We start from the raw sequence: 24,922 nt of genomic DNA on the forward strand, positions 1-24,922 counted from the left end.
CTCCCCTTTACATGCCAAGCAAGGCCCAAATGGCAGCACCCTTAAGAGGAAAGCTGTTATTATTTTCAAACAATTGGCACATTATCACAAAGGACAAATGGATCCTGGACATTATAAACAAAGGCTACAGATTTCATTTTCACACCCTTCCAAAAATGAGAGGCATGCCGAACCTGCCACACAATCAAAGGGCAGAGGCTCAAATACAAATTTCAAAGCTCATGGGCATGAAAGCTATTCAAGAGGTACCTACCCACGAACAAGGTCAAGGTTTTTATTCCAGACTATTCCTGGTGCCAAGGAAGGGAACAGATTGGAGACCCATTTTGGACTTATCCATCCTAAACACATTTCTACTCGTACCAAAATTCAAGATGCTCACTTTACAGCAGCTTCTTCCCATGCTGGGCAAGGAGTCTTGGCTGGTAACATTGGACCTCAAGGAGGCATACCTGCATGTACCAATCAGACAAAGCTGCAGAAGATACCTCAGATTTCTTGCAGGTTCAATCCACTATCAATTCTCTGCATTGCCTTTTGGCTTATCTACTGCGCCCAGAGTATTCACGAAATGCCTGGCATCAGTAATTGCCTACTGCAGACTTCAAGGGATACAAATATACCCTTACTTGGACGACTGCCTGATCCAAGCGGACAGCAAACACATACTTCTGGAACATCTGCCTTATGTAACACGGTTATTGAATTCTCTGGGATACACTGTCAACAAAGAGAAATCCAGACTAACGCCATCTCAGAAAATAATTTTCCTGGGTGCTAACTTGGACACAAACACCCAGATGGCTTATCTTACGCCAGAGAAGCAGGGGCAACTAACTCAATACTTCAAGACACTAGCAAATTGCCCAGGCTGACTGCAAGGAAAATCCTGCAGGCTCTGGGATTCATGGCATCTTGCATTCTACTAATCCCATGTGCAAAGTTGCATATGAGGAAACTCCAGTGGTACCTAAAAAACCTATGGTCTCAACACAGCCACAGTTTGGAAACAACAATGCCACTAATTCCATGTTTGCAAAAGGAATTTCTATGGTGGGCTCTAGCATGCCAAACAAACACAGGTCTACCATTCTGCAAGCCTCAAGCAAATCAAGTCATCACAACAGACGCCTCACACTACGCCTGGGGGGCGCACATGACAGACCAGTGCATTCAGGGTAAATGGTCCCAAAAGGAAAAGCACCTTCACATCAATCAAAAGGAGATGCTAGCAGTAATAAATGCTATTATAGCTTTCAAAGACTTTCTGCATCCAGGTCAACTATTGATAAGAACAGACAACACCATAGTAATGTGGCACATAAACAAACAAGGAGGAACACATTCATACCCCCTATGCAGGCTGGCCATGTCACTTTGGAACATGGCTCTGGAGTTGCAAATCGAGCTTCAAGCACAGTACTTGCCAGGCATGGAAAACACCCTGGCAGACAACCTAAGCAGAAATATGACAGATCCACACGAATGGAAGTTGCATCCTCAAGTTTTTACAGAGATAATTCAAGCGTGGGGAAGGCCAGACATAGATCTCTTTGCCTCCCACAAAAATCATCAATTAACAAGATTCTGCTCAAGGACATTTCATCCAAAGGCCTGGAGAGTGGGCGCTCTTTCTTTCAGTTGGACAGCGCTGACAGTTTACGCCTTCCCACCCCTTCCTCTACTGCCCAAAGTGCTTTTAAAAGCAAGAGCAGACAGACCAAAGATGATTCTGATTGCTCCAGACTGGCCAAGACAACACTGGTACCCACTCCTGAGGAGCCTGACGCATTCTCCTCCATGGACCCTACCCCTAATGCCTCTTCTTCTGACTCAGCACAGCTACAAAACTCTTCACAGTCAGCTGAAAACACTCAATCTGTCCGCATGGAAGATTTCTTAACATCACAACAGGCCCTACTCTCCAAGGAGGTGCAGGATGTCATTTTGGAGGCCAGAAGACCGTCTACTAGAAAAGCTTACTCTGCAAAATGGAAACGGTTTTGTGCTTGGAATGAGAAAAAGGGCCAGGATCCTGGAAAACTGAATTTGCCTCAAATATTACAGTATCTAGCTGAGCTGCTAAGCAGTGGACTTTCATTCTCCTCCATCAAAATCCATGCCTCAGCCATTTCTGCAGAATACAACACTGATCCACCTTTATTCTCTCACCCACTCTTAAGACAGTTCCTCAGAGGGGCTAAGAATATAAGACCTCCAAGGAAACAACCAATCCCTGCTTGGGATCTTAATTTCATTCTAGAAAAGTTAACCTTGCCACCTTTTGAACCAGCAGCCTCAACAGATTTGCAATATTTATCCTGGAAAACAGCTTTCCTTCTGGCTATTACCTCAGCTCGTAGGGTCTCGGAACTACAAGCCCTCATGGCTGTGCAGCCCTTTATCATCTTCCATCAGGACAGAGTTTCCCTATGAACCAACCCGTCATTTATGCCTAAGGTGGTATCCAGGGTAGCTTTAAATCAGGCCATACACTTACCTACCTTTTACCCTAACCCTCAAAACAAAGGGGAAAGGCTGCTACATTCCTTGGACATCCATAGACAGCTGCGTTACTATTTGGACAGAACAAAGCCTTTCAGAAAATCAGAACAACTCTTTGTGTCCTATGCTGTAGGAGCTCAAGGGAAGCCAATTTCCAAACAGACAATTTCAAAATGGATAGGCCACTGCATACGTTTTTGTTACTCTTTTCATGGTAAATCTGTACCTGCAGGCATCAGACACCACTCCACAAGGGCCACAGCTACCTCTACGGCCTTCCTCAGAGGAGTTCCTACCAAAGATATTTTGGAAGCAGCCACTTGGAGTTCTGTGCATACCTTCACTAAACGCTACCACCTACCTTTATACTCCAAAACTAGAGCTGGCTTTGCCACTGCAGTTTTGCAGGGCATTCTGGCTCCGCCCAGTTCCACCTAGTGCCTACCACCCCTTGCGTAGCTTTGGGATTCTACCCATCTGTAATTACTGCAGCTGTATGCATGATGAACATAGTACAGTTTTGTACCTACCATAAATGTAGATGTTCGAGTGCTAATACAGCTGCAGTCCAGGTTTCCCTCTTAGGACAGGCCTAGTGGCTACACCTCCTCTTACAACCTGTTTGGGGTTATTCTTTTATGGTGTATTTGCTTGCAACTACTGTTTTTTTGATTATTTTGCATTGCATTTTATATATATATATATATATATATATATATATTTAAAATTAGGTATTGCCTTCCTTCTGGGGGCACCTGACATCTGGGGCAAGAAAGACTGAAGAAAATGGCATCGGCTGGTTCTTTCATACCCCTGTCGCACTGACGTCAGGGAAGAAGCGACGACAACCGACGCCGGACCTAGACTTTGGAATTCGGCCGACCGAGGACCCGCCTGACGGCAGGAGAACCCATCTGTAATGACTGCAGCTGTATTAGCACTCGAACATCTACATTTATGGTAGGTACAAAACTGTACTTTCTTCGCTCTGAACCCCCCACCAGGGGATTCCCCCAGAGACGCTCTAGTCCATGTTTGGCCTCGGGGTCTTCTTTATGCTTATCCTCTTGTACCCCTTATTCTGAAGTTCCTGCAGAAAGCTTGTCGACTGGGGAGCAAAGTGATCCTCATTGCCCCGTTTTGGCCTCGCCAGGTATGGTTTCCCTTCTTTTGGTCTCATCTTCTAGCTCCACCTTGGATCCCATTCAGGATCTCATTTCGCACCCCTCAAGGGTCCCTTATCCGAATCTGGACAGTCTGAAGCCCCAGCTTGCCTGCTGCAGTTCCATTAATTGCTAGGACTCCCGGATTGTCTTTTCCGGTCAGGTCTATTCTGGTGGCAGCTCATAAGTGATCCACCAGGAAGATTTATCACAGCAAATGGAAGCATTTTTCCTTTTGGGCTTCTTAAAGGAGTTTAGATCCTTTCACGGCTCCCATCCCAGCTATCCTTGATTTTTTGGCAAATATTTTTCAACAAGGGGATAGCTCGTTTACTGTCAAGGTTCAACTAGCCGCCATTTCTCATTTTCACGTGGATGAGAACTCTGCTTCTTTAGCCTCTTCAGATTGTGCAAAGCCTTTATTAAAGATACCTTCCTCTTACATCCTCCTGTCAAAGATCCCATTCCCCCGTGGGACCTTACTGTGGTACTTCAAGTGTTGGTTACTCCTCCATTTGAACCTGCAGCAACCACAGATCTTAAGTTTTTGTCTTGGAAGACAGCGTTTCTAGTGGCTGTCACCTCTGCTAGAAGGGTTTCAGAACTTGAGGTGTTGTCTGTCAAGGTTCCATACATGATTTTCCACAAGGACAGGGTTTCTCTTCTCATCAATCCTTCTTTTCTCCCAAAAGTAGCATCGGAGGATAATATCAATCAAACTAACAATTTACGTGTTTTCTTTCCAAATTTTACAAACAAAATTGAATACAAGTTGCATTTGTTGGATGTTCATAGACAGTTGCGGTTCTATTTGCACAGGACCAAAACTTTTCGTAAATCCGACCAATTGTTTATGTCCCTTTCTAAACCTTTTTTTGGGTAAACCTATTTCCAGGGTGACCATTGTCAGGTGGATCTCCCTGTGTATCCTTCAGATCTACAAGGATAAAGGTTTGTCTCCTCCGGGTCAGGTTAAAGCTCACTCAAAATAGGTCCATGGCTACTTCTGCAGCCTTTTGGTCGAGAGTATCCTTAGACGACGTTTGTTCTGCGGCTACTTGGTCCTCGTCTCATACGTTTATTTCTCACTATAAATTGGATTTGATTTTTCGAAGGAGAGCATCCTTTGGTTCCGCGGTGCTCTGGAATATCTTTCAATGGGGGCCACCCAGGTGTTTAGTAGCTGGGGACTCTGTCCCATAGGTTGAAGATCAAATGAAGTAAACTACTTCAGAAAAAGAAGTTATGTACTCACCATAATGTTCCATCTGAGTAGTTCTACTTCATTTGTCTTCAACCGTCCCTCCCTCCTTCCCCCTGGCTTTATTATATAGACAGCATGTGTGTAAGGTGTTTTGGGATCGGGTTGTCAGTGTAGAGTGCAGCAAACATGATCTGCGGGTTGGAAGGTAGTGGTGGTGTATTATGGGTAAGGGGAGGAGCTTGGAGCTCGGAGCAGATGCTTGTGAAGTTGCCGACTCGGATCCGGTACCCACAGGTTGAAGACAAATGAAGTAGAACTACTCATATGGAAGGTTATGGTGAGTACATAACTTCTTTTTACTCCTTCCTTGGCAAGACTGTGCCAGAGCATGTTGAGGATTCATTATGCTAGAGCCGTAGAAGCCACTACTTCCTTCCTTGTGGGAAGCTCACTGCCTAAGCTGTTTTGGAAGCAGCTATGTGGTCATATGTGCACAACTTTTCCAAGCATTTTAACCTGGATGTCGCTTCTGAGGTCATGACTGGATTTGCCACAGTCATCCTACAAGGGGCTGTTACAACCAATATCTGCACAGGACCAGCCACCCACTGGTTCATAATGTCTGGGAACTTTCCTAAGTGTTATCACTACTGTGCCAGTGAACAATATGATAGTACAGGTATATTAGGAGTGTGATATAATTCTAAATATTCGTGTGTTCACTTTTGCAGTAATATTTCACTCCCTCTTCTTTCTCTCCTGTACATATCTTGGGAATGCATTGGTACCCTGTCACATATCCTGTAGTCTTCGCTTTCTGCTGCACTTATAAGATGACCTTTTTCTCATTGACATAGAACTTGAAGAGGTGGTTTTAGAGGATCTTTTGGCTAGAATGCCATACATGGGGACATATTCCACCTGGGATAGACATATGCTGATCTCAGCCCAGATCCCTAGAGACCAATAGAGCAAGAGAAGTATTAAAGAAAGTATGGTCAGACATCCCTGTTTTCAGCAGATATAATTGTGTCAAGATGGGAGGGTGTCCACCTGGCCTAAAAGGAAAAAGTTATAAAACTTTGGATGTCAGGCCTTATGTGGTAGAAGTCCCAAGTGCTATCACTGCTGCAGCATTCAATACACTTGAACATCTACAATTATGGTATGTTCTTAATGTTGCCATACTTCTGTTAAAGCACAGTTTTGTAACCACATTTGTGCCCCCCCTTTCCCTTTGGTTCAATGAGAGAGCTACACTGATGGATTTGCCCATTGAACCTCTTTGAGGCTGTTTCTTTTTCCCTGATCCATTGATCCACATTGTGATGGCAGACTCTCAGAATTTTAGCCACCAGAGTTCTTTTAAGTGAAGCAGATGTTCATGGCCTTTTAGTCCCAAAAGAGTTTTTTCTCTATAATTTGTGGTGAGGCAACACAGTCCATGTCGTAATGTTTGATGAAACAGTACAATATGGGCATTCATGCCAGAATTTGGTTGGAATATGTTTTGAAAACATTTTTTCTTGCCCCTACTCCCTTTCAAGCTTTTTATTGAATAATCATCAAGTTAAGGGAAGAGCTTGCTGGTCTTAACTTTGATTTCAATCCAGAAGTCCAGTCCAGAGTCTTCCCATTTTTGCTCTTGTGAATATTGGGATGTTATCATTTGAAAACATTCTATATTATTTTCATTAGTTTTTTTTTTTGTCAGTGTCAACTGAAAGGAAAGAGCTGAAGGGAACAGAGCTTAGGTCTCCTGTTGTGTCTTAACATTGAAATTGGGAAAACATGAAAGGAGAACCAGTCCTATAGGTACTACTTGTATTTTGTTGCAGGATAGTGCCACCTGCTAGTGAACTATTCTTAGAAAGGTAAGGACCTGCCGACTGAAATCTTGAAGATCCTGTAGTTAAGGTTGGTGCCAGTTTAGGTATATCGATCCACAACCCCCTTTTCCCATTTTTACACGTGCCCAAGTCACTTTAAAGGCATGAAAGAATGCAGTTGGCTAGAAAATTGAATTTGCAAGGGATGTTTTCAAGTAATTTTGTTGTATATATTTTGTAGCACTTAGAAAGATGTTATTTATCTGTAAGTCTCCTTTTCCTGACAATCTGCAGTATTGATAGTCTTGCTGTGAAAATGTTGTTGTTCCCCTTGCCCCATTTTTAAAATTTTGAAATTGCATTTATTTTACCCAAAAAATGAACATGATTTGTTTACAGTCTTCTTTTCTTATTACATTTGTTAATGTAGTATTAACATTTTAGTCCAAAGAAAGCAGGTTGCAGGATCTCATGGAAGCAAAAGCATTAGCTCTCGTACAGGCTGATCGACTGATTGCACAGTTTCGTTGTCAGAAAATACAAGCAGAAGCAGAGGTAAGTGATTTACTGTGTTTCAGTGTATTTCTAATAGTGTAAATTTACAGAGATGATGAACAGAAACAAACAAGTAGACAGTATCTTTCTTTGATAGTTTAAAGGAGTCATGCTTCTTATGATGGAGGTAGTAATGTTCATAAATACATCACTTTACTTCAGTGATTGTCATTTCATTCTGTGGTCAGAAGAGGAATCTCTTTTCTTTTCAAGTTTCACTAGTGCATGTGCAACACTATAACTCTTTTTTTTAATTTTTTTTTTTTTTTTTTGCAGTGTAGTACCATACCAAAGATTTGTAATCATCTGGATTTCACTTTTAAAGTATGTCTTTTCCCCCAGCAATGTGCTGCTAGGTTATTTCCTCAATGTCATATCAGTGACTCTCCACTTGTGTATCAGGATAAAGGAGACAGCCCCCCATGTGTTTTTGATGTTTTTCCCCCACATATTTAAATTAGTCACTAGGCTAAAACACATTCTGATGTTGTAAATCTTCATTCATTCCTTACTGATAGGACTTCGTTTCTGCCCTTGGAACTGACGCGGCCAGTACCAAGCTCGCACCAGCCAAAAACTCTCAGCTAAGTCCTACCTACAATGCCCCTCTCATAGTCTCTTCAGATCTCGTTTGCGGCGTTCCTCGTCAGGCGTGCCAAGCCTTTCTCTCAAGCTAAGTGTAGTGTTTTTTGTGATAATTACTTTTCCTTTAGTTAGTTTTTTCAAAGGTTATCTCTTTTGTCTTTAAAGTCTATACTTTGACTAAACCCTACCCCTTCTACCTTTGGTTCTTTTGTACCATCGTTGGTACTATCCCTCTTCCCTACCTTTGGTAGGCCGTTCCTTTACCACCTGTTGGTATTTCTTAGTACCATTGTTGGTACTCCTTCCTTTCTATCTGTTTAAAAAATAAAACTCTTCTACTTTATTACTTCTTGCTGCTGGTTTTTTTTTTTTTTTTTTTTGATAGTTATAGCTTTGATTTAGGACTATAGTGCTTGTGTGTTTTTTTTCATAATGGTGGATAAAGCAAAACTAGGTTTCAATCAGTGTGACAAGTGCGGGCGTAAGATGCCCAACTCAGACGGTTATGCCTGATGTGTTTATTGTTTGGGTGCTGACCACATTAACGTGTCTTGTGATATTTGTTCTAGTTTCAGCAACCATACGTTAGCTGAATGCAAGAACAAACTCATTTTGAAGGGTATGTTGAAAACACCCCTTCTCGGAGGCCCTCTCTGGGACTGAGGTCTCACCAACTCCTAAACAAAAACATGTCAAAAAACATAAAGAAAAACTGAGTCACTCGGTATCGACATTTCAGTCGTCTTTGGAACTGAGATGACACCAGACGACTTCTGCGCCGTTGGCGCAGACAGCTTCGGCACCAAGGTCTATGTTTTCTCCCTTGGTGCTGACCTTGATCATGACACAGGCTTCTACTTCTGTACCAGCATCAGTACCATCCCGGACCACAATACCGATGTCTTACATGGCTGCACCTGTGATGACCCCTGCGGTTCCAAAGACTGAGCACCTTGCCAGAACAAGGTACTCCCATTTTTATGACCCTTTTTTGGGGCAACAATTCAGTCCATTCATTGAAAGACCAGAATCTCCATCGGCAGCTTCCTTCAGATCCACCAGGAGTTTTTAGAGCAAGATGTAGTGAGGGTTGTGGACCAGCATTTGGCAGCTAGAGGCTTGCCGACCCCGACTAGGTATTCCCACCTTCTTGGAACGGAAGCTTTCCTGGCTTATTCACTGTTTATCCTCCAACCTCCTACCAGGGTTTCAGAGTTTTCAGAACCGATGTCCATCCCGGTGCATTCTGTCTCTGCTCCAACAGCGGAGGCTTCCCTGTTGGCACCGATAACTCTTGGTGCCACGGCTCCTGCAGAACTGGTGCACCCTCGGAGCAGTAATTGGGCTGTCGGCACTGTGACACCTAGTTCTGTACCGATTTTTTTCTGTGGCGCCGTCTACGGTTCTGGCTCTCCTGGCAACTACTGGTTCTCTCTGAGCTCCTCACCTAGAGGTGGGCTCATCGGGGCGGGGTGTGACCCGGTTCCAAGTTTGTCCTTCTCGGTTCCGGGCTCCGATCCCTCTTTGGGTGGGCCTGCTTTCCAGGTGATGGAGAGGGTCCTCTCTTCAACAAGCTCACAGTTGGCACCATTGGCATCGGAACCAGAACTCCCCTCTAGCATGCTGCTGTCCCAGCCTTCTATTCTGGGATCTCTGGCATGGAAGCCGCAAGACCTTCCCTTGAAGGGAACCTTTTTCTCCGGCGTCCTCCAGAGAAGACCCCACTGGGGAGCCACCCCAGAAGAAGCTTTGCAAGAGGAAGCATCTCTATTCCCCTGAGGAATCCATCATCGAAGACACAGATTATGAAGAGGGAGAGGATTCCCCGCGGTCTCCCCCGGAAGACGTCTCATTTGGAGACATTCTCGAGATCCTCAAGCAGAGGGGAAATTGGAAAAATCCTCCAACCCTTCTTTGGAGGAATCCTTGTTCTTGCAGGCCTTCCATTCTCGACCATCTACTTCCTGGGTGACCCCACCTGCAGATGAGCTCAGGTTTATTGTGCAGCATGCCTGGAAGGCTTCAGACAGCATTTTGTCCACGCCTGAAGACCAACCCAACTGGTCCAAACAGCTAGTAGTAGCTTTCATGGTCGTGGTGGCGGCCACTAAGAGGGAACTGGCAGAAGATAGTTCCACTGTTCATCCCCTAAACAGGGAGTCTCTGGCTTTGGATAGACTGGGGAAGTGGACCTTTGCTTCAGCGACCTTTGCCATTCGGTCGCTGAATTACCTGGCATGCTTTACTCACCTCCAAAGAGACTTAATCTCAGAAATGTCTGCCTCTTTAGCGAAGGTACTGCCTGAGGAGGTGCGTGATACTGTTGCCTCCCAGCTAGCTACCCTAGAATAGCTTCCTTCTTCCTCACAGGGTTCAAAAATAAGAAATCAGTTCAAGTTCTTTCACAGACATTTTGTACCATACCAACTGTGCCCTAGTACTACAATTGTGCAGCAACCATCAGCAACCATCCTGGCAAGGTTGCACGTGAAATGCGTGACGCTATTCTTTTTATCACATTTTCATTTGCTCAACCCCTCTTACCCAGTCGACATGGATGAACCTTTGCAGGAAGAAATGCTATGGTGGATGGAAATGCAATGGTTTGGTGAGCGTTTTGTTTGTCTTTGGTGTCGACCCAGTCCATTCCCCAGTCCTTCCATGGCGATGACTGTTAAGGGTGGAGGGGCAGGGTGGAGAAGTGTTCCAGAAAGGACATGGTCAGGCGTAGTCCAATTAAGGAGGCCATTTCCTTCATAAATGTTGCAAGCATTCACGGCATTTCTCTTAGCATTACTCCCATCCTTCATCCCTCAACATGTCCGGTGTTGCAGTACATCAACACAACGTAATCAGTACACACACAGACAAATGTCGGAAGCTGATCCTCATTGTCTCTTATTGGCCCGTTAAGTCTTGTTCCCATTCCCAGAAAAATTTATTTCAGTAAGTGGACTGAACCTTCATGAAAGGAGTATTACATATTAGGCCTCCTGTCAAGCCCCCTACAAAGCCATGGGATTTGACATTGGTGCTTCAGTTGTTAAAAAGTCCTTCTTTCGAGCCTTCTGATTCATGTGATATAAAATTTTTGTCTTGAAAAACCTTACTCCTAGTTGACCTTACCTCAGCGAGAAAAGTTTCTGAGTTGCAGGCCTTGAGTGTCAAGAGACTACTTGATTTTCCACAAGGAAAGAGTTTCTCTCCTTACTAATCACTCCTTTTTGCCCAAGGTCATTTCTGTTTTTTTCCATCAACCAATCTGTTGACCTACTGTTTTCTTTTCCCATCATTCAAATAAAGGGGAGTACCTTCTACATACCCTTGATGTTCATAGTCGACTTCGTTTTTACTTGGACAGAACAAAATCTCTCAGGAAAATGGATCAATTGTTTGTAGCAGTTGCAGGAGCCAGGATGGGTAAGCCTGTTTCCTAAATTACCTTATCTTCTTGGCTCAGGAACACCATTACTTTCATCTACCAACAAAACAAAATGTCCTTTGCCTTCCTAAATAAAGGCTGACTGTACTAGATCGATAGCAACCTCAGTGTCCTTTCACTCCACAGCCTCTATGGGCGATATCTGCGTAGCAACCACTTGGGCAAGACCACATACCTTTTATCACTCATTACAAATTGGATTTGGCCTCTAGGGGAAAAGCATCTTTTGGTTCTATGGTGCTCAGGAATATCCTTCCTTAGGGCCACCCAGGACTAAAAGTAGCTGGGAACTCGGTCCTAATAGTAAAGAATGAATGAAGATGTACAACATCAGATAAAGAATTTATGTCTTACTGTAACGTTCCATCTGTGTTGTAGGTCATCATTCATTCATTACTTCCCACCCTCCTTCCCCATGCATGGACTCCTGGTGGACTTTAGGATTACCTTATTAGTTAGGGTATCTGCTCAGACAGAGCCTCCTACTATCATTATTATTCTTTTTATACTATAAGGGTGGGCAAACTCAATCTGTAGAGACTATGAGAGGGGCATTGTGGGTAGGACTTAGCTGAGTGTTTTTGGCTGGCGTGAGCTTGGTACCGGCTGTGTTGGTTCCGAGGACGGAACCAAAGTCCTATCAGTAATGAATGAATGAAGATCTACAACACAGATGGAAAGTTATGGTAATGCATTAACTTCTTTTTCAGCAGTTTTCATATAGTCTTTCCAAAGTATAAAACCTTTGCATCATTACATCTTAGCTCATACAAATCTAACTTTAGTGTGTTTCTGTAGTGGGTGATTTAGTATTACTTCCTGTTTTAACCCCATCTTCAGGCTTTTCACTGTGCACATTGTCTTTGTGTTCTTTGCCCAGTTCAGATCTCAATCCTAACAACTGTCATAGGAATGATTGCATGTTTGATATTTCAAATGCTAATGCCTTCTACGTGTTGCTGCAGTTGTCTGACAACTTTATTTATGAAGAGAGAATTCAGTGAAACATTGCCATAGATGCTGGTGCGTCACTCTTGGCAGCCTCCCAGAGATGCAGGAAAAACTTTGAGGCCTGCATCATGAATGGTAGTATCTTAGAGCAATTAGGTCAGACAGTCTTATAAGAGCCTCTGAAATAGGTTTAGTCGGCACCTCGATGTGGGGCTTTAGACCTGATCTGATGTGAGCACCACTTCTTATAATTTTTCAGATAGACTGTTATTCCTTCTTCTATCTTAAACCTATATTTTTCTTTGAAGCTTCTGCCTTAGGGGCTACAGGTGACCCTCGCTGATTTACACTGTGAAGTCAGGCACTGCAATAGGAGAGCTTGCCTAGCCTCTGGTGCCCTTTTCTATTGCTTTTTAGCATTTCATTTCTAATTTCTGAAATTTGTTATAGAAAAGTTTTTTATTCTGTGCCTAAAGCAGCTAATCCATCAAAATGTGCGTGTTAGATTTTATGAGCCCAGGAGCTGCCATCATTGTCTCTGTCCTTGACAGTGGGGCATAAGATAAAACAGTGACATAACTGTCTGTAATTTGTCCTAGCCACCTGAAGACACAAAAGGGAGAAGCTCCAGATTTACCTCTGCAGCTAGAGAGTAGTGGCTGTTGAGAGTGCATAAGAATGGGAGTTGGTGGAATTATCACTTGTACAGCCTCAGTCCAGTATGCGAAAATGGAAATGGAGGGGCAGTTCAAACCTCAAGATAATCTAATTGCTTCTAGGTGTTGCAGCTTCACCATGTACTAGTGAGAGATTGAGTTTGCATGTGCTTTCCATTTTGGAGGGTAACTAGGAACTCATGAGAGATGGATACACTATTTAAGGGGCATCCTGGTGTTTAAGCATTGCTTTTTTTTTTCTGGCCATTTGGCTGGGTAATATTCTTGGCCAGCATTACATCCAGGGAGTGCTCCACTGAATCTGGCAGCCAAATCTTTGATGGTACATACTTATGACTGGAGAGTCTACCTCGGTGAAGAGGGTCCATGAGATCCATGCTGCCAAGCACATGCCATAATGTGAACGCATTTTCGTACTGACATGTTAGTGCACCCTTAGGGAAGGCAGTATAACAATTGAAATAAATCCAATGCAAGCCTTTCTTCTGCTTGTACCACTGGTCACATCTCCATCTCTATGCAGTTATGCTGTATCTCCCAATATCTGGCACAGACCAGCCTCAGAGAAGTTGGCTATGCGTAAGCATATCCAGTATGGAGATGGAGGACATAATGGACCAAACAATATCTTTGACTCTGATAGACACTGAGACCCTCACCCTTCATCCATCGTAGCTTCCCACCACATGTTCCCTGCTTTGGAGAAAGTTGATCTATGAAGTCCACCATAGGCTGGTCTGTGGCCTAGACTCCTTCTTTACCCAGAAATACTTGAATGAATGAAATAGGATGAAGGAAAAGATTGAGACAACTTTAGTAATTGCCACTGTGGATTCCATTATCAAAGATGCCATACATATGCAGCCTTTAAGCAAGCAAATTCTGTTTCCTCGGCTCCTAAGAAGGAGAATATGCCACTACAGGCACCATGCGAGTGAAATGGTATCTTTGCTTAGAGTCTTAGCCTGAACCTCTGTGTGGTACCTTTGGTCCAGTACAGTTCTCAGAGAGCATGGCATCTTGCTGCTTTGCGACCTGACAGTGAGTCCAAAAATGTGCAAGTGATGGCCAAAGAATGATCCTTATCAACCGATTTACCCGCTGCATCTGTTGGATTAGAGACATTTGTTTGATCTGATTTGGCAATGCTAAAGCTCATAGTCCCGTGTTCCTTGAAGAAATTGTCCCTCCCATAATCCCTCTGATCTAACATCTCCTCAGGTTGTCTTTGCTGCTATACATATATATAGGTTCACTTTATAATTTCGAAATACTGAAATACCGAATTTCAGTATTTTGAAATAAACAAACTTTTATACTGAGTTTAAACTGTAGTAAAAACAAAAAGGTGGATACGCTCCAAAAACCCACCAGACAACTTTGTAGATAAAAATAAAGCACTCTGTGTTAAAATCCAATCTCGTAAATTTATTTTAAGCACAAAACACAGGCTTTTCGTCAGTAACACAACCAACTTCCTCAGAAACGGATACAGAGTCACGAAATCAGATCCTGTATTCATAATAAAACAAAGTAGTCACATGTAATTCAAGGTCTGCAAGACCACATTGAAACCCCCGGAAACATTCCTGAGCAAATGAAGACTAGTCCACTCTCTCTACTGAGATTCGAGGGCTACAACTTAAATAGTCATTGAATTGCCCAGTATTGCTCCTGTGAAACTGTTGATCCCCCGGTGTTTCTAATTTCTTTTAATAAACAAACTTACAATATGTTACCATAATAATCATTTAAAAACATGCTTATGAAATAAAAACATAAGCCGCTATCGGCTTAAAATACAAGCAGCCTTGGCACAATAATTAAAATCGAGCACAGAACATAAATCGCTTTTGCCTTGTATTGTTGCTGAATAAACTGTTAATTCTATAGTGAGATCTAAACCACTATCAGCTGACCATATAGAAGTCAGTACGGTATAAACTACTAACCAAACACAGTACATTAAAGGAACCTTATCATTCAAAAGAAGACAACGAACAAATATATACATCTATTAGCTGCTCATTGAAAAATATGCCAGAAGTTTCTTAGATGTAATTCAATAAACATATAAAATTCAGTGTGGAATAAAGTAAAACTACGTGCAACCAGGACTGGAGAAACTCACTCCCAGTCACTATTAGGACCATCTGTCTGCCCGTGTTCCGGTGGACAAAAAGTTTCCTAGGGACAAAGGGGGTTTCGGATGGGCCGAACCCTCTTTGTATGCTTTGACATCCCTTTGTAACTTTTTAATTGTAGTTAATGTGAGTTTAGAAATGTGTTGGCCTATCCAAACCCCCTTTGTCCCAAGGAAACTTTTTGTCCACTGGAACACGGCAGACAGATGGTCCTAATAAAGCTAATACAGCTGGCTTGGTAATAGGAACGATGTCCAGCAGGTTGGAGAATCTCCCTGTAGATTCTATTGATGCAATCGAACAGGTAAGACGTAGTGAACGGTTGGCTGCTCATCACAAGGCAAGCGATTCTAATGAAGAGGGTGAGGGTCCAAATTTTCGAGATCCAGTCTCGTCTCTACCTACCAATCAGGGCCGGAAACCCAGCAACCGGTCAAAGAACAGGAGAAATTAGCCCAGACCAATTTCAACATTGGCCAAACAGCTGCAAGTGCATGCAACAATTATTACCAACATTGGCCTGGACTTTAGAATATATAACTTCTCTGACTTTATTTTCACAAATGATTTAGTGGAACTTTTGGCCAGAGGATTATCCTTTGTTCCCTCCAAGAGAGCTGATTTGGCTAAATCTATAACTGATCTGAAATTATTTGTCAGGAAACAGAATCTTCAGTTATTGCTAGGCAGCCTGACTAGAGACAAAGGTGACTTTTTTTGTGTCTAGTACATATAACCCACCATTATACCCTTCCTTAAATCTTTTTGAACAAATAAGTGAATTAGACATACGTCATGTTCTAAGACAACCTCTTTCAAAGCAAATACGCAAGTTTAACATTATTAAAGAGGAGAGGTCATTATTAGATTCTTTAAATAGTTCCTCAGTTAGGGTCATGCAACCAGATAAGGGCGGAGGTTTGGTAGTGATGAACGAGTCAGACTACATCAGGAGAATGGAAGTCATCCTAGCTTCAGAGACTTGCAAGGAGGTGTCTAGGAATAAATTAAATATAGGTACTTCTAAGGTGTCTTCTTACTTTAATTACATGTTTATCAACGGGACTATAGATCTGGATTTATTAAACTTTATATCTTTACCAGCCCCCCCGAATTCCCATTATATTTGGCTCCCCTAAGATTCACAAGCATCCTGTAAATCCACCCATGCATCCGTTGGTCAGTGCTAGGAGTAGCCTCACCTATGTCAGTGCCAAGGTGGTGGACACTATTTTGAAGAAATATGTGGTGAGTGAGCCACAGATTTCCAAGGATTCTTGGTCTTTCCTATCCAGGGTAAACCAAATACCTTATAGTGGAGATAGCCATTTTTTGACCATAGATGTGAAGGATTTGTATTCCTCCATCCCACATTCACTAGCTTTGGACTGGATTCCAGCCATGATGATCATTAAAAAGGCTCCAGCCGAAGAAGTACAACAGGTCAGCGAATTGCTAGACATTATTTTGTCTAGCAATTATGTGACATTCAATAACAGATATTTTCTCCAGTTGATAGGTGTTCCCATGGGGTCTCCATTGGAGCTAGCGTGGCCAATTTGGTCATGGCCTATTGGGAGAGAGAGAGTATATACTATCTAATTCACTATTTCAAGAAAAGGTATCGATGTACACACATTTCCTGGATGATATATTTATCATACTGAAAGGAGATGAGGAAGTAGCAAATTCATTGTTAGAATTTTTAAATTCTTCTACAGAATTTCTCCGGTTTACCTCCAGTTTCACCCTGGATAGGATAGCATATCTAGATGTGGACCTAATGAAAGACAAGGAAAATAGTTGCTATATAGCTAAGATATACTGGAAGGAATCTTTTTCTAACAGTTATGTACAGTTCAACAGTTGTCACCCCTTCTCACAGAAGGGGTCCATTATCAAAGGACAACTAGTCAGAGCTGCTAGAATGGTGTCTAGAGATAGTGACTTCTTGGAAGAATGCAATTTTATGGGGAATCTTTTCCTCAATAGAGGCTATCCCGAGGATCTTATTTTTGATCTCTCGAGAAGTACAGAGGAAGAGGAAAAAGGGTTTTTATACACCGATACTTAATCAAGCTAGTACACCCCAGGAAGATCATGACGTTAAACTAAATTTGGGAGCTTCAATGTCTAACAGTTTTATATTAACATACAGTATGGATGCAAAAGAGATTATTTCCATTATTTTGAAAAACTGGAACTTGGTCATACAGGATGATTGTATCCGGAAGAAATTGACGGAATTTCTAAGGATTGTGTTTAAAAGGGGCCACAATCTTAAAAGTATACTAGAGAAAAAAATCAGGGTTCCCAACAGTAGGGACGGCATGTATAAGTGTAGTATGTGCCGTTATTGTAGTAACATAAAGGCGGGCTCTAAATTTGAAATAAGAGGTACCAAATATAATATAGTAGGTAGGTACAATTGTACCTGTACTCAGTTTATTTAGCAAAGTGTTCCCTCTGCTCGGCCTTTTATGCCGGTAAAACAGACAGGAAACTACAAGAGCGCATATACGAACATCTGTATGCTATAAGGAAGGGCAAGTTGGAGAACACCTTGTCAAAACATATAGCGGAGAACCCCAAACATGAATTTCTGTTTTCAGTTATAGACTAAATGCAGTCAAATGGTAGGGGAGGTCCAGTGTCCCTTATTCTGGAAAGTAGAGAAATGACGTGGCAACTCGGGTTAAGATGCCTATTATTCCCCTGGCATTAGTGGCATGTCATCTATAACATGCCTATTAATACTCAAGAGGATGAACAGATGACGATACTTTGTAGTTGCATCAGTGTTTATATGCATACATTTTTTATATGTTGGTTAGTCATGAGGTAGTCCATGACTGTAAATTTACTTACTAGCTTAAAATATTGATAATTTCTTTTTCCCTGGCAGCCTTTTTTTCCGGCGCGGGGAGTTATTAGGGGGCAGTGGGGCGCGGGTTATGAGTATTCAGAATTATGTATTAATAGTGTGATAGTGACTGGGAGTGAGTTTCTCCAGTCCTGGTTGCATGCGGTTTTACTTTATTCCACACTGAATATTATGTGTTTAATGAATTACATCTAAGAAACTTCTGACATATTTTTCAATGAGCAGCTAATAGATGTATATATTTGTTCGTTTTCTTCTGTTGAATGATAAGGTTCCTTTAATGTACTGTGTTTGGTTAGTAGTTTATACCGTACTGACTTCTGTATATGTCGACTGATAGTGGTTTAAAATCTCCACTATAGAATTAACAGTTTATTCAGCAACAATATAAGGCAAAAGCCGATTTGTGTTCTGTGCTCGATTTTAATTATTGTGCCAAGGATGCTTGTATTTTAAGCAGATTCAATAAATCCAGGTAGGCACCAAACGAATTCAAATAATTCCTTTATTCAGAACCACAGAATGATAACACACAAGCGCTTTCGCTCAGACAAATTCTGAGCTTTATCAAGTGGCACCATGCTGTTAAATCAGGTGTCTTATATACCTTGAGAATCCTGAATTAATTAGGAAGCACTGCCAATTGACATTTTAAAGAGACTGTGCGCTTTTCCACATTTAAAAATTTCATTGAAACAAAATATATAAAACTAATGGTAAAGTATGCTTAAAATAATGCATTAATGCATCTATTACTGCTAAAAATGTTAATAACATAAAAACTGTCAATGAGGCCAAGAAAATATTATTATACCCACATTAGGCATTAGCTTTATATCATAACTATGTGAACAACATTTGGTATGTCAAGTCATTCCATCTCATCTCAATTTTCAAAAGAAGTGCAGGTTTTTGCACACAGCAAGTTTCACTACAAAGTTAAACATCAGGGAAATAGTGTACAATGTTTTGCTTATGTTTATGTTATTAGCATTTTTAGCAGTAATAGATGCATTAATGCATTATTTTAAGCATACTTTACCATTAGTTTTATATATATTGTTTCAATGAAATTTTTAAACGTGGAAAAGCGCACAGTCTCTTTAAAATGTCAACTGGCAGTGCTTCCTAATTAATTCAGGATTCTCAAGGTATATAAGACACCTGATTTAACAGCATGGTGTCACTTGATAAAGCTCAGAATTTGTCTGAGCGAAAGCGCTTGTGTGTTATCATTCTGTGGTTCTGAATAAAGGAATTATTTGAATTTGTTTGGTGCCTACCTGGATTTATTGAATCTGCTTTGGTGAACTTACAACGAACTGTTCCATCTCCTGGCTGTGTGTGCATTTACTTCCTGGTTTGGTTCTTTGCTGTTTAACTGACTTTTTTTGATGCTTGTATTTTAAGCTGATAGCAGCTTATGTTTTTATTTCATAAGCATGTTTTTAAATGATCATTATGGTAACATATTGTAAGTTTGTTTATTAAAGGTTTTTAATTAGAAACACCAGGGGATCAACAGTTTCACAGGAGCAGTACTGGGCAATTCAATGACTATTTAAGTTGTAGCCCTCGATTCTCAGTAGAGAGAGTGGACTAGTCTTCATTTGCTCAGGAATGTTTCCAGGGGGTTTCAATGCGGTCTCGCAGACCTTGAAGAACATGTGACTACTTTGTTTTATTATGAATAGAGGTTCTGATTTCGTGACGCTGTATCCGTTTTTGAGGAAGTTGGTTGTGTTACTGACGAAAAGCCTGTGTTTTGTGCTTAAAATAAATTTACGAGGTTGGATTTTAATACATCGAGTGCTTTATTTTTATCTACAAAGTTGTCCGGTGGGTTTTTGGAGCGTATCCACCTTTTTGTTTTTACTATTTTGAAATAGTCGAAGACTCAAAATCGCGAAAGTGCATAATCACAAATTTGAATATCTCAAATTTGCGGTTATGGCTTACGGTATGTGTCATATGGTTTTGGGCGTGTATCGTGGTTCGTGTCTTGTATGGATGTAGGTGCAATTGAAGGTAAGTGAGTGTTTTATAAGGGTTCTGTGTGGGAGTTTGAGTGTGTCTGAATGTGTGTAAGTGTTGGATTTGTTGATGTATGTGTGTGTGTGTGTGTGTGTGTGTGATGTTTGTATGTGCGCGAGGGACTATGAAATGTGTGGGTGTGTATTTACTTTGTGTCTGTACAATCTCGGAGTTAGTATATATAAGTAGGGGGTGTAGGGGCTGTATGGTGACTTGCCCCCCCACTTACATGTAGTGTAGGTTTGTTTGTGTTTTTTGTCTGTTGTAGTGTGGGTTGGACGATGTATGTGTGTGTGTGTGTTCATGATTTTGTGTTTCGTGATTGTGTGCTTTCGGGATTATGCGTGTTCGACTTTGTTTTTGAAATACTGACATTCAATATTTCAGTATTTCGAAATTATAAAGTGAATCCATATATGTATATACACACACACACACACACACACACACACCCCGTGATACGCATGACATTTGTGTCATGTGCCTGGATCTGGTGCATTTGTCTGTAGATGTTTCCATCTGCAAGGCCTTTGGGCCAAAACTTCTGTCTGACCACTGCAACAAATTGATCATTTAAAGCATTTTTTTCTCTGATCCTTCTGTAGGGGAGGACAGGGAAAAAGATAAGACCAGCCAGAGACCAGGAGCCAAAGAATCAAAAGTTGGACAACTCCTCGCTCCCCATCCACACCTATAATGCCCAGGATGGATCCACAGATACATCACTCTCACAGCAAAGAAGTTCCTTCTGAATTTATTATTTCAGACAAGTCTTCAAAACCTACACAAGTGCAGAAGCTGCTTTGCCCTTATCCTCAACCCCCACCAGAGGGACAGTCACTGAGATGTATGGTCTTGATATACAGTGATCTTCTGGTATCCTCTATGCATTTCCCTCTCTTCTCCTCATGATCAGATTTCTTCAGATAGCATTAAAGTGCAAAGCCAAGGTAATTCTCATTGCTCCATACTGGCCTCTACATATATGGTTTCTCTTGCTCAGGCCTCACCTATGGGAGCCCCTTGGCTTTCCAGATCCTTGCCAGGATCTTCTGTTGCCCCTGTAATGAAAGGTAGTACTGCCAGCACAACTAGCTGGAATTTTGTACATAATTATATGTCATGTGTGAATATCAAACTGATTTATACAAGATGCTGGTGTTACAAATGTATTAGAACTGTATGTCATGCGTATATCAAATTGATTTTTACAGATATTTGTGTTGAAAAGGTATTTTCAAAGTGCTTGTGTTTGAAATGTATCCACAGTGTGCCTTACTGGAGAGAACAGAAATGTGCATGCACTTTTGTAACTATTTAAATATATATGTTTTAACAGAGGAAACTGGAGGGTTAACCTCAGTCCAGAAAACTTTAGAAAAAGATCTGAAATTAAAGCATCTTTATAGTCTAACTTTTAAAGTGACATCTCACAGGTTTCAATGTAGCCAAAGACACAAAGTCTGTACTAGGAAGCTTTCTGTAGTGTCTTTGGGGGTTAACTAATTGCAACTCTGGAAGCATGGAGATATGCAATTGTTTATGACTTCCAGTACTTGCCAAAGATCTGAGCAAAAGCCCTTGTGAGTGTATTTTTACAGGTAGGTACTAAATACTGCCAGCTTCCAGCAATGGGGGTTTTGCATGGGAACTAGAAGTTAGATGACCAGAAGTGATGTCATTCTACAAGGTGTCTCAGAAGTAATATTTTAGATATTATTTTGACAAGTCTCTTGGTGAGAGAGAGCATTCTTTATTCTGTCTTAGGCCTGACAACAAGAAGAACCATTCACAACACCATCTGCTTTGCTGTATTAAGTAAGTATGAAAAGTATGAAAAAACTTATTAACTATACTTATTCCTTCTTCTTATTGCCCTGTTGCGCTCCTCTTATGCTCTGACCCACTCCTCCTTTTTCTCTCCCCTGTCCTCTTTTCCATCTTCTTACCCTTCTCCTCACTAGACTATTGCTTCTTTCTCTCTTCCTCCTTTGTATTTCTTCTGTAATTCCCTTCTTATCTCCTGTTCTACTTTTTCTCTCCAACGGATTATCGAAAACACGTTGCTAATCTTGACTTTTTGTAATGCTTCTACTGAACAACTATATTTTTGTGTGTTCCTTAGGTATTTTGTTTTTCGTGTTACTAAATGTATATTCTTATTGTACTTAATTTTTTTTATAAATTGTCTCTTTGTAATTTAGTATGTGTGGAGCTTTTCTCCCCGGGCCTCTACTGAAAATGGACATATATCCAGCTAGACTAGCCCGGTTAACAAATGTAAAATAAAATAAAATAAATAAATAAATAAATTATTGAAGAAACCAAAAGGAGCAACAAGGCTGATGCAGAGTCACAAGTATAGATGAAAAGCAAAATCCTCAGGTTAAAATCCAAATGAAAGGCAAAATCCTCAGGTTAAAATCCAACTTTAATTCCACTGCAGGTCAGATAAGCGCTTTCACTTATTCATTTGAGCTTCATCAGATCATGTAACAAAGACCTTCAAGTACATAGGCTACATTTATACAGTTAAAACATCTCCTATTGGCCTACCAAAAGCTGCTTCTTATTTACATATTCATGAGTTAATCTAAGCTTAAAAATATATGCACATATAAACATGCTGAGATGTATAAAATGACAAAGTAAATATAAAAAACATATAAAAACTCTCCATGAACACTCAAGTTGGATTTTAACCTGAGGATTTTGCCTTTCATTTGGAATTTAACCTGAGGATTTTGCTTTTCATCTATACTTGTGACTCTGCATCAGCCTTGTTGCTCCTTTTGGTTTCTTCAATATTATTTAAGTTTTTCTGGAGCACTGGGCATTTATCCTGTTTGTCAGCGAGTGGTTTGTTCCTGTTTTATTAGTTAAATAAATAAAATAAAATAAATAAAATAACTCTGTAACTCTTAGATACAGTCAGGAATATAGTGAAGCTTAATGTAGATATTGTTTTTCTTTATTTGTCTGAACCTGCCCTCAGTGTTATTTTTAAATTTATTTTTAAACATTTCCTGTGATTTGAGCTCTGATGTCACTGTGAATATATACTTACTATTTTCTTTTATTATTATTAAATATATTTAAACCTTTCATTGTGGCTAATCTTTGTAGAGATATTTAAGTTTTGAGAATAATTGCATATTTATTTGCTGACACTGCGTGGGCCACTCCTAATAGCCTTGCTCTTGGTCCGACTACCATTTGCGTTAATATTAATTTCACTCAGTATATTGGGTACCCTTGTAAGAACCTTAAAGTTGCTGGCAAGGGGTACTGGTAGCAGTGATAACTACCTTCTAGTCTGGGCAAAAGGGAGCATGGCTTGTAAAATTGTGCCAGCCTTTCCCAGGTGTGTTATGTGTATGTGAGTGTGTGTGCAAATCAAATCTCAAAGAGTGTGTGTGTTAACTACTTGGGCAGGGAAATGAAGAAGTGGTTGAACAGAGTGTTGGAGGACTTGGCTTGGAACCCTGGCTAAGGACTCAACTCAATAGCTGTGCCAGTGGGGAGTCTTATTTGGGATCTGGAGAAAGAGAGATGAACCAGCCCTGGACTGACTGTGTTCCCTGTGTGCTCTTAAGGAAAATTGTGCTTGATGCAGAGAGCTGTATCTGGAGATACTGTGTTATCTTCCTAGTGAACATCCCCCACTGTTGCCACTAGTGAGGATCGAGTCTCCTTGATTAGTAGTCCAGAGGTGGAAGGGTCATCCCGTATAGGTTGGCAGTGATGGGATATCCACATCCCATATTGGTGAACAGTGGTGTGGATATTGAACTCCTATAGCCTATAAGCAGTGGTCACAAAAGAAGGTGTTTGTACTTTCAAGCAGCCACATGGTAAACATTCATAGTTTCATATCACAATAGTTTTATGTAATTTTTGTTAGCTTGGTTAGTCAGAGAGACTAGGAAAAGATGTCAGCAGAGGATTATGGCAAGCTGACAAGGAGCCATTTGGCTGAGATGTGCCAAGCCAAAGGACTGGTGCATGCCAACCTGACTAAAGAGTGTAATATAGTGAATGTAGCCTTAGTCACACCTGCATCACAGACCAGCAACCAGGAAGGCAACCAGGTTGGCCTTGGGAGGATGTACAACTCTCCGAAAATGGACAGTTAAAGTTTTCCTTAGAGAAGTTAAAAATACATCTGGAGTTAGAGACTTGAACTGGACGCCAAACGTTTGGAGCTAGAATCAGCATAGAGACTGCGATGTTTGGAGAATGAAGAAAAAGAGAAACAGATGGAATTAGAATCAGCCGAGAGACTGAGATGTCTGGAAGCCGAAGAAAATGAGAGGGAGATGTTGACTCTTCGCCAGGGTCATGGAGGTAATGGGGAAAGGAGTGACAGTCCCCCAGAAGCAAAAGTAGTCAGTAAATTTCTTCCACAGTTTGCAGGGGGTGATAGTTTTGATAGATTTATTCATATGTTTGAAAGAGTATGTAAACAGTATAATGCTGACCAGAGGCTCTGGGTATGGTTCCTGACCTCGTTACTCCATGGTAAAGCTGTAGCTGCTGTTTCTAAATTGTCTGATATAATACAGCTAAAAATTGTTTATTGGAATACTTTAACACCTTAAGCTTAAAGAAAAAAAGTTTTATGAGCATAGATAGCAGGTGAAAGTGTGTGTGATTATATTGCTGAGTTAAGCACTTATTTTCATAGGTGGGTGAGCAGCTGTCAGGTCACCACTTTTGAAGGGCTGACAGACCTTTTGGTGAGGGAACAAGCCCTTAGCACGTTGCCTAAGGACATGAGAATCTGTTTGGCAGGTGGGGAATGCAACACCCCAGATGAGTTGGGGGAAAACGGAGACCTGTACCTAGCAAGCAGGGCACCACTGCACAGGAAAGGGATATCCAGTGCTGCACATGGGTATAAGAAATCCCATGGTGGGTGGCTTAAGCCGCCCCAACAGAGTCTGCCA

The 24,922-nt window shown here is 41.3% G+C and overlaps 1 protein-coding gene across 2 annotated transcripts in view; it reads left to right on the plus strand.

Annotated features, from left to right (window-relative positions):
• Window positions 1-24,922, plus strand: part of CIP2A (cellular inhibitor of PP2A) — a 2,713,480-nt gene that overhangs the window by 2,115,585 nt on the left and 572,973 nt on the right. For both annotated transcript variants that reach the window (XM_044071100.1, XM_044071101.1), the window contains one exon: window positions 7,146-7,256. In XM_044071100.1, coding sequence (XP_043927035.1) covers window positions 7,146-7,256 — 111 coding nt within the window. The remainder of the gene's footprint in view (window positions 1-7,145; window positions 7,257-24,922) is intronic.

The sequence above is a fragment of the Protopterus annectens genome, chromosome 5.part0 (assembly GCF_019279795.1).
Source record: "Protopterus annectens isolate FY-2018-M chromosome 5.part0, PAN1.0, whole genome shotgun sequence".
Taxonomy (NCBI): domain Eukaryota; kingdom Metazoa; phylum Chordata; order Ceratodontiformes; family Protopteridae; genus Protopterus; species Protopterus annectens.